The sequence below is a fragment of the Bidens hawaiensis genome, unplaced genomic scaffold (assembly GCF_021521415.1).
Source record: "Bidens hawaiensis isolate Kalapana, Puna unplaced genomic scaffold, B.hawaiensis_p1.1 tig00063663_1, whole genome shotgun sequence".
Classification (NCBI taxonomy): Eukaryota; Viridiplantae; Streptophyta; class Magnoliopsida; order Asterales; family Asteraceae; genus Bidens; species Bidens hawaiensis.
This window is the reverse complement of record NW_027506537.1, coordinates 49,469-60,000: the sequence shown is the minus strand read 5'-3', so window position 1 is coordinate 60,000 and position 10,532 is coordinate 49,469. Positions and strand designations below refer to the sequence as shown.

General features: G+C 31.1%; 1 protein-coding gene across 1 annotated transcript; it reads left to right on the top strand.

The window, feature by feature from the left end:
- Positions 1 to 3,569: 3,569 nt before the first annotated feature.
- Positions 3,570 to 6,143, top strand: LOC143618106 (putative flavin-containing monooxygenase 1). Its single transcript, XM_077090429.1, has 5 exons — positions 3,570 to 4,013; positions 4,111 to 4,351; positions 4,911 to 5,089; positions 5,194 to 5,546; positions 5,795 to 6,143. Exons 1-5 carry the CDS (start codon positions 3,615 to 3,617, stop codon positions 6,141 to 6,143), a joined length of 1,521 nt encoding a protein of 506 aa, XP_076946544.1. The 5' UTR covers positions 3,570 to 3,614.
- Positions 6,144 to 10,532: the final 4,389 nt, after the last annotated feature.

Below are 10,532 nucleotides of genomic sequence, written 5' to 3'. Positions count from 1 at the left end.
ACATATCATGCATATAGCTACAAATTAGAAGAGAAACACATATATATGTATGCACACATCAATCAACCAAGGAATGGAATGGAAGAGATGCAATGGATCTAGCGCAGTCGAACGTTTCTAGAAGTAGATGTTGATCGATCGTATGCACGCATATTTCCAATTTTTATTAATAAGTTTGACCTTCATGAATAGAATAGAAAAGGTGAAGATGTGGAAATTAAAATGAAGGTAGTTGCTAGGAAGTGTGAATGATCAAGACTTTCCTTGATACTTCTAAGTAGTTACTTAGTTTTTCAATTAGCAAGCTGACTAAAATATATATAAAGAATCAATGTCATGCAGTCAGTCAGCAGTTGAGTTTACTTGGTTAATTAACTAACTAACTTATTATATTATATTGTGTTGTAAGCCTTATAACCAAGAAACTTAATGTCACAATATTAATTAGTTATAATCTCACCTCCCCACTTCTCATAATATTCCAAACCATATATTATTTCTAGCTTTAGTTATTGATTAGGTTATCCTAGTATTATTATAATATAACTCATTGGTCGATAATAATAATAATTCATACTGACAACTTAACTAAAGACCCGTAAACGAAGACGTAATGATTTATCTCGGTCGTTCTTTTTTTAATAAACAACAAAAATTAAGCAAGTGAAGAATTAAGTGTATGTATATATAAATATAAATAAATTTGGAACAATGTGTGTATATATCAATGTCATTGATGAGAAGAATTCTATGGAAAGAAAGAAATTAAAAAAATAAAACAAGATAGGTAGCTAGGTGATATGAGTTAGTCTTGGAAGGTATGAAGAGTCGTACACACTTTGATTATTAGTTTCCTCGAGCTTTCCTAAACTTAATTTCTATATCTCCAGCTTAATTAGCTTTTTATAGAAGCCCAACATTTGATTCTAAAACAAGTATATATTAATTAATTGCGTCTACATGTTTCACTCTATGGTATTATCAAGCACAATTTCAAAGTCATTCAAACACACATATTTTTAGAGTTGGACTCGGCTACAAAATAATAATAATAGTTTTTAGTGAAGCACAACTACAAGGGTTGCGTGCATTTTCAAGTATATCTTTCTAATTAATAAAGAATAAGTTAAATTTGTACCTAATGCATAAAATTAATCCTATATACAAGAACTAATAAGTAAAGTTATTATAAAATAGTATACATGGGTCCGACAATACCACATACTAAACTCCAACCTATTCATATTCGTAAAACAATTTCTTATATGCCTCATGTATTATTAGAAAAAAATTATCAGTTCGTAAATTTGTTATTGATAATTGGACTTACTGTTGATGTTGATCCTTATGGTTTTGTTTTCCGTGAAGGATTACAAGACTAGAGCTCTTCTTTCCAGCTATAACAGCGCGGGTGATCTATATCCTTTCACCACTCCTTCAGGCCGGACGTTTTCCTGACCACCACACAAGATCAATGGCATAACCGACTTGGTCACTCAAGAGCGCCAGTTTTAAATCTACTTTCGTCTCGTTTTTTTTATTTCATGCAATAAACCTTTATGTTCTTCTTTATGTCATGCTTGTCAACTTTCATAACACAAACGATTACCATTTTATGATTCTAATTCTACTACTATTGCACCTTTTGATGTTGTTCATTGTGATTTATGGACTGCTCTAATTTTAAACAAAACCACTTAAAATTCCCCTGAGTTCTGATACCATAACAGAATGTTATGATATTAGTAATTAGATCTATCATATTATTATTCTCAAAAGTCCTTTATATAGGGTTAATACAAATATAGATAATATACATTAGAATCACAATACAAATATAATATATTCTTGTGTTAATAGTAACACAAGTTGTTGGTAAACATCAAACGTTTACTGTATTAGGAAACTATCTGAAAAACTTAATTACACTAATAAAACCAAACCTAAACACATTTATATCAAACTATGCATCCTAAAATAATACATAAATTAATTAAATGAACTTAACATCCTAAACCGACAAGCATTAGTAATTAGTATTAGTATTAGCATCTTCATCTTCTTCCAACTTGTGATTTACACGCAAAATTAACTCGCATTTGCACTGCAATGGCCATTATCTGATATTGCCAACACGTTGTGTCATCATGGATACACACATGTTTTGTCACCAAGCAAAAATAAAATCAGTTTTATTGATACACGTACATGTTCGATATCGGTAATTAATTTTTCTAAAACGTATTTCCAACTATTAATGTGTATATTGTGTCATCAAGGATACTCACATGTGATGTAATCAAGAAATGGAAATAAAATTCAGTTTTATTGATATGTTTATAACTCGGTTTTTTTATAAAACATATTTCCCAAGTCCCAACTATTAATATGTGTGTGTTGTCATCAAAAATCAAAATTAGTTTTATTGATACACATGTTAAATTGGCTTTTACGAAACACTAGTTTCTATCCCCCCGTATTACGGGGTTGTTTTATATTATTTATTTCTAATAATTATTTATTTTTTGAAAAATTTATTTTTTATTGTATGAAAGTTAATAATATGTTTATGGTTTGATGATAAATTGTTTCACAAATAAATGAGATGCTATAACCCGGTTTAAAAGCTATATGAGTTTGATGAGACCCAGAACCTATTTTTTATTTACTATAAAATTGTTTTTCTTAATTATATATAATATATATCTTTTTTAAATAAATCAAATATTAATTTTTAATATATCCCTACTTTATAGGATTTTTATCAAATATTTGGTGAGATTAATTTTTAATTTAACGAGATGTTATAACCCGTTTAAGAAATATCTGGGTTTGATGAGACCCATACCCGTGAATTGAGGTCAAATGCATGAGAAGTTCTCATTTAAAAATCAAGCAAATCTGGGGACTCCAAGTAAAGAGAAACCACTACATCGCGACACGTAGGATTTTATGTTTTCGTTTATGTATATTATAGATAGATATATATTTCCCAAATAATAATAATAATAAATAATAATAAATGTGTTGTGTGATAATTAAGGATACACACACATGCATGTTTTATCCTTAAGAAAAATAAAATCGATTTCATCAAGGATGTCGGTTGTTTACTTGTTGAATATTTCTGGATTATATATATATATATATATATATATAATTATACTAACATGAAATGGAGTTGAAGATGCCACTAAACTAACAATGAATTAATAAGAAAGCTAGGTTAATTACGACCTTAATTATTATATTTATGAGAATCTTAACGAATCAACATTAATATATAACACATTATTTTTCCTGGTAAAAACATAGCTTTTGAATTCAAGAAGCATGCATGTGACATGTCTATGTTAGAAATTGCATCAAGCAATATATAAGACCAGTAATTAACTCAAATATGAACACGTACACCTGTTCAATTCAAAGATTTGCTAAAAGTCAATCTACTTGCCTTTGAAAACTACGTATGCAAACTTCCCTATAAATACCACCACGTCCTCCACCTTCAAGTGCACCACAATTACAAAACACACACACATATATATAACATACATACCTTATTTCATTCACTAATATAAGTTGGTAAAACATATATATCTTATAAGTAACTAATGGCTGTCATCTTCTCCAAGATAGGCATTATCGGGGGTGGTATAAGTGGGCTAGCTGCCGCAAAAGAGCTAGCCCAGTACCACCCTGTCGTACTGGAGGCCACTGACTCCATTGGTGGTGTTTGGAAGCACTGTTCCTTCCGCACCACCAAGCTTCAGACACCTCGTTGTGACTACGAGTTCTCTGATTTCCCTTGGCCACTTAGGGATAACTCAAGTTTCCCGTCACATACCGAGATACTCGAGTATCTCAACTCTTATGCTACCCATTTTGACTTGTTCAAATTCATCAAGTTTAACTCTAGGGTTGTTGAAATCAGGTTAGCCACTGACGACCACTCATATGAAAAACCAGTTTGGGAGGTTGCGGTCCAGACGAATGGTTCTAATGATATTCAGGTTTAACTTCATCATTAATATTATCCATCATATATATATCTTTAAAAGCCATAGTTTGGTTGAATAATAATAATAATATGTACATGTATGCATGCAGTGGTACGGTTTCGAGTATATTGTGATGTGTATGGGGAAATATGGAGATGTACCGATCATACCGAATTATGCGAAGAACAAAGGACCAGAAGTGTTTAAAGGGAAGGTGATGCATTCACAAGAATACAGCAAACTCAACTCAGATGAATCTTCACAGCTTCTTAAAGGAAAGAAGGTGGTGGTGGTTGGTTACAAGAAATCAGCTATTGATCTTGCTGTTGAATGTGCTCAAGCTAACCAAGGTAGTATATATTTTCTTATAATCATGCATGCATGTTAATATATTGTCCACAAATTATACAAAACAAACAAACAAATGAATGATTGATAGATTAATTAGCTAGCTATATTGTGATAAAAAGATATGTACTCTAATGATATGTGGGAGAGAAAAGATTATTGTTTCTAGGAGAATAGTCTAACTCACCGGACAAGTGTTGACACGAACTAAAAACATAAAATTTTGTCACTTCAAGTGACTGATCACCTATTAACACATGTCTGTGTACGTGGCCCTATTAACACATGTCTGTGTACGTGGCCCTATTGTCAAACATGATTGTCTATGGTCCAATATATTGATTAATATGACCTTTTGGTATTAAGTGAGAACCTATATATGTGAAGAGGTGAGGCTAATAAAATTCTAACTTCCACAATATGTTATTGACTAGTTGACTAGTTGCATGCTATATATATATATATATATATAATATCCTTAAATTTTCTTAATTAATCCATTTGACCAGCCTTCAATCATTTGTTTCTATTTTGGTACTTAACATATATTTAATTAATTAGGTGATGAAGGCAAATCATGCACCATGGTTGTTAGGACTTCACACTGGATAGTTCCACACTACTCAGTATGGGGCTTGCCATTTTACTTGTTCTATTCAACTAGGTTCTCACAGTTTCTACACCAAAGACCAAATCAAGGCGCTCTCCGGACCCTCCTGTGTCAACTTTTATCACCCGCGGTAAAAATATTATTAATTTCATTTCATCACCAATTATTCACCACCTTGCTTGCTAGTTAATATATATTGTATACTAATTATATATAATTGATTTGTTAATATAGAGAAAGGCAACTTCAAAGATCATTGAGTCTTATATACTATGGAAGCTACCATTGGTGAAGTATGGACTTAAACCTGACCACCCTTTTGAGGAAGACTATGCATCATGTCAAATGGCTATCTTGCCTGACAGCTTCTTCCCAGAGGTAGATAAGGGCAAGATCAACTTCAAAAGGACATCGGGTGACTGGTGGTTTTATGAAGGCGGTCTAGAGTTTGACGACAAGACCAAGTTAGAAGCCGACCTTGTGATTCTTGCCACTGGCTACGACGGCAAGAAGAAGCTTAGAGCGGTCCTGCCCCAACCCTTTTCTAATTTCTTGGAGTTTCCCTCTGGCATGATGCCCTTATACAGGTACGTATCACATAATTGCATGCATTGCATGGGTTATAAATATTTATTAAAACAGCTTCTACATGTATTTATATGCAAAAACTAAAAAAAAAAAAAAGTATGTAAACATAAATGTTTTTATTAACTTTTTACATGTAAAAAGACATGGTTCCCTGGTCCCGACTTTTTTGTTACATAGTTATGTAGTATATATATTATATACGATCGGTCAACTTTTAATAACTATATACATTTTTTGATGATATCAGGGGTACGATTAATCCATACATACCAAACATGGCGTTCATGGGCTATGTGGAGAGTGTTTCGAACTTGCATACCTCAGAGATACGTTGCAAATGGTTAGCGAGGCTGATAGGCGGTAAGTTTAAGCTTCCAAGCATGGAGAAAATGGTGGAGCAGGTAACCGCGGAAGCAGAAATAATGAAGAAGACGACGCGGTTTTACAAGAGGATTTGCATCTCAACATTCAGTATTAATCACAGTGATGAGATATGTGAAGAGATGGGGTGGAGTAGTTGGAGGAAGAAGAGTTGGCTGGCTGAAGCATTTAGTCCTTACAACAGTAGAGACTATGAAGACAACTGCATTAACTAATTATTATTAATCAAGATTCATATATATATATATGTGTGTGTTGCTTCTACGTTTAATTTGTTATTATTTACCATTATATATGTAAAATTAAATAAATAAACCAACCACCTATATAGGGGATGCAAGGTTTATATATATTTATAAGCATAAATTTGATGGACATATATCTTTGGAGTTTAGCTTTATTAATTGTGGTTAAAAGACTCAACAAACTTTAAGGTGTCACCAAATGTTAGTAAATTATATTCTAGTGTTTCCAATTTAAAACGTCTAAAAATAAAAAGGAAAAAGAGAGAGAGATAACCGAAAATTGGTGAAAATTCATACGAAACTAATTGATAAATAAAAGCAGTGACGGATCTAGAAAAAAAGTTATGGGGTAGCAATACATATCACAAAAAAGAAAAAAAAATTGCACTTCGTTAAGAAGTTGATGAGCAGGATGGCTAGTTACTACTCAACCTACGCTAGATCCGCTGAAGATTTCAAAAAAACTACTTTTTATCATGCTCATATATATCTTAGTTCAATCATCTATTTCTTTTCATAATTAAAAAAACTATTTTGTGATTGAAAATGGGTTACATGTTACACAACGATTTTGAATACAAACTTTACAATCGACTTGTCTATCTTGAATTTTAAGACAATGGCAAGCAACATTGGGCACGAGCCTTTGACCGTCGATCCTTATGGGCACCACGACGGCTTTCTTGTTACTCCTAGAAGAGGTGTTTCTGTCGTCCTATAGATTTCTAACAAACGTGATGTTGAAAAATGATGTAATTGTATTATAGCTAGGATATTGTGTTGTAGTTTAGTGCCATTCATATAGTTATGCTCTATTCTTATATTTCGTACTTCTTTTATTTATTTATATATATATATATATATATATATATATATATATATATATATATATATATATAAAAAGAAACAAAACTAACATTTTTTCTCTACATTATGGACCAAAACTACACTTCCAAACCGGAAGCCAAAAATGTAGTGGCAAAAAATGTCAGTATTGATTCTGTTTTAACTTATCTAGCTAGCTAGCATATTTTCGGATTTAATAAATACTAAAACAATTTTAACTCGATAAATACGGGTGCAATGAAGCCGAACTAGGGCTGTTCAAAAAGCTCACGGTTCGAAACTCGCTCGAAACTCAGAAAAAAACTTGGAGAAAGCTCGCTCGAAATCGGCTCGATTGTAAACGAGCTGAGCCTGAGCTAGCCCCGGCTTGACTCGAGCTCGCTCGATTGGCTCAAACTATTTTATTTTAATTTATTATATATATATATATATATATATATATATATATATACATACATGCATATAATTATCGAGCCCAATTATTTTAACACATGGGCTTTCTTTTAATCCAGCCCAATTTCCTTTCCCAATCCATAGTCTATATTCATAATTCCATATATTGAGTAACTAAGAGATGAAACTTCATAGTTCACACACTCAAAGTATATATTCCATTTTCCATCCTAACCCTAGACGCTCATCCTCCGCCATCGGCCGCCAATTCTCTGCTTAATTTTGTATTAGACGTATTTATTTAGTTTGTATTTGGTAAGTGTTGATCTCAACGTCATATTTATTTAATTTAACTTGATGGTTGTCTATAATTGTTATTATTACATGTAAACTCGAGCCAAATCGAGCCGAGCCGGCTCGATTTAAAACCGAGCCGAGCTTAAGCTCATACTTTTAGCTCGATTAAGGGTTCGAGTTCGAGCCGAGCCAACTCGATAGAATATCAAGCCGAGCTTGAGCTTGCTGCATTGAAAGTTATTATTATTACTTTTTTTTTGTTATAAGAGGAGTAGAAGGAAAAAAGCGAGTTGCAAATTCATAACCGTACGTTAAATATTTTGTATATATAATCATACAAGTTTGAGTCTCCCCATAATAGAGTTTATTTAAGTTTGTTTTTAATTGTTTTGTTTTTTTATATTTTGTAATGATTTGTATTATTTTTCAACGTAGTTTTGTTTTGATTTATTACGTATATATTAGTTTGTTTTGTTCAATATATTTTTTCGTTTGGCCTCTTTCAATTGAGATGTGTAGGTTTTTAGATTTTTAACGAACAAATATAAACGAACATGTACATGCTGATTTTTTTAACGAACACGCACATGAACACAAATTTGTCTTATGAAAATGGGCGGTTGATGTAAGTGACGATGGTGGTTGGTGCATGAGAGGGGAGGCTGACGATGGTGGGTTATAATCCGAAGTTAACTGGTGATGAACTGGCGATAGAGAATATATAAAGGAGACAAACTAAATTAGGGTTTAATGATGAAAACGTTTCGCAATAAATGAGATGTTATAGCCCGTTTAAGGGTCATCCGGGTTCGGTGAGACCCATGGCTGAGAAAATTATTGTTTGATGATTAAGAACTTATTTAAAAAATAAATAAGATGTTATAACTCATTCAAGAACTGTTTGGTTAGGCTGATGACTCACAAATATTATTGTTTGATCATGAAAGGATTTCAAGTAAATGAGACGTTATAACTCATTTAAGACTATTCGGGTTTGGTGAAACTTATATCCCGGGAATTCAGGTTAAACGTAAAAGAAATTATCTCAAATAACAAATAAAACAATCTGATGGTTTTGGAGGGGATGAGAGCAATACACAGTTTTTTTTATATGCATGTAGATTTATAAATATATAGATATTGATGGTGCTAAAGAATTGGAGTTAAAAGTATAAATGAAAAATCCTTTCGGTTAAATTAAGAGCTCTATTTGACAGTTCTCTCTTTGAAAAAAGTCATCCAACAACTAAAGAACTTAATATGACTTATAAGTCCATGAGAGATGGTTAACAAAGTGTAATAATATTTAACTGATTGATGATACATAAATAGTTTTATTATTATTGTAGTTATAAATAATTCAACGCCATCCATCCACATCCATTTAAAGTGTCTTGTGTTGACTCCTAGCCACCTTTCGTTTATATAATATTAAACCATCACTAATCCAACTTCCAAATCCTTTAAATTCATCATTTAAAAATATGTATATATATATCTTACTAACCTTATATATAGCATGACTCGTCTAACAATCAAATTATCGATCAATTTCAAACGTTCATTTTCTCAGTAACCCTCGAAGATCCATTAGAGAAATATATGTTTTCCACGCCATCGTTATTGTTTAAATTTTTCATAATCTAAATGTTTTATGCGAGATCAAATCATTTATAAAAAAATTATATAACTTATATAAATTATACTTATCGGATAAAAAATACAAGGACGTCATTGTAGTTATATAAATTAATGGTTCTTGTTATTGTTATTGTACTCAATTTACTACTTTAAAATGTTTTAAAAATAAAAATTAAATACAATGTATAAGTCAATAACACATATACTATACAAGTTAATAATACACTTCATATGCTATAATTCGTTTTAAATTTTTCATGATTTGATTTCAAGTAAACAAGTTCACATTTGTTAATTAGTTAATAATAATAATAAGGTGGTTGTTAAGAGGGTTGATGTGAAATGGTATACTGACTGATCATGTGTCCTTATGTAACCAATCAATCTCATGTCCACAAATCAAATAGTTATTAATTACTAGTTATAATTTTATATAATATTTGCATCGATCTGTAGACCTAATCTTCTATCAACCCGGCCTATACACAAAGTCAAAGCCTCAAGACCATGTATAATATTAATATTATAGAGCTGATAAACTAATTTCCACACTAAATATTTTATCAAGCCCACACAACTGAATTAATTTAATTTATCTAAAGATTACCTATGTAGAAAGAACCAAAATGTTGTTATGTGTTGCTATGAAAGTAATAATTGTCGGTTTTGTCATAGAAAGAATGAATTTCTTTCCTAACCTAACTTGACAGACAAAATAAATATCTTTTTAATTCTAAAAATATTGAATGCTCATAGTAAATGCGTATATTAGAATGAGTTCGATCAAATACAAATATTTCTTAGCATAAAAATAATGAGATCAATTTGTTGTTATTATTATATTTTTTTTGTAAGTGTTTGCTGTTATTTTTTGTTCATATTTACTTGTTTCCAATCATAAGACGTTATAAGTATTTATTGATTTACATTTTTTGTTATTATGTAGTATTTTTCTTTAGCCGTTGCATACGATTCTTTTGTTGTTATTATTAGTTTTTTTATTGTTATTATAAAATAGTGTTTATGTAAATTGGCATTGTAGTTACTAGTTAATATTGTTTCTTACGTTATCATATTTGGTAGATTAGTATTGCTTTCTACGTTTTAATATTAAGATTATTTTGTACATGAAACTTCCCGGCCCATTAAAATAAATGCATACATTGTTTGGCCGTCAATTTG

Bases quoted from the DNA above. Each gene is read 5' to 3' on its own strand.
- LOC143618106 (XM_077090429.1), top strand. From the start codon at position 3,615: ATGGCTGTCATCTTCTCCAAGATAGGCATTATCGGGGGTGGTATAAGT. The intron at 4,014-4,110 runs GTTTAACTTCAT...GTATGCATGCAG, and splicing joins ATGGTTCTAATGATATTCAG to TGGTACGGTTTCGAGTATAT. The intron at 5,090-5,193 runs GTAAAAATATTA...TTGTTAATATAG, and splicing joins GTCAACTTTTATCACCCGCG to AGAAAGGCAACTTCAAAGAT.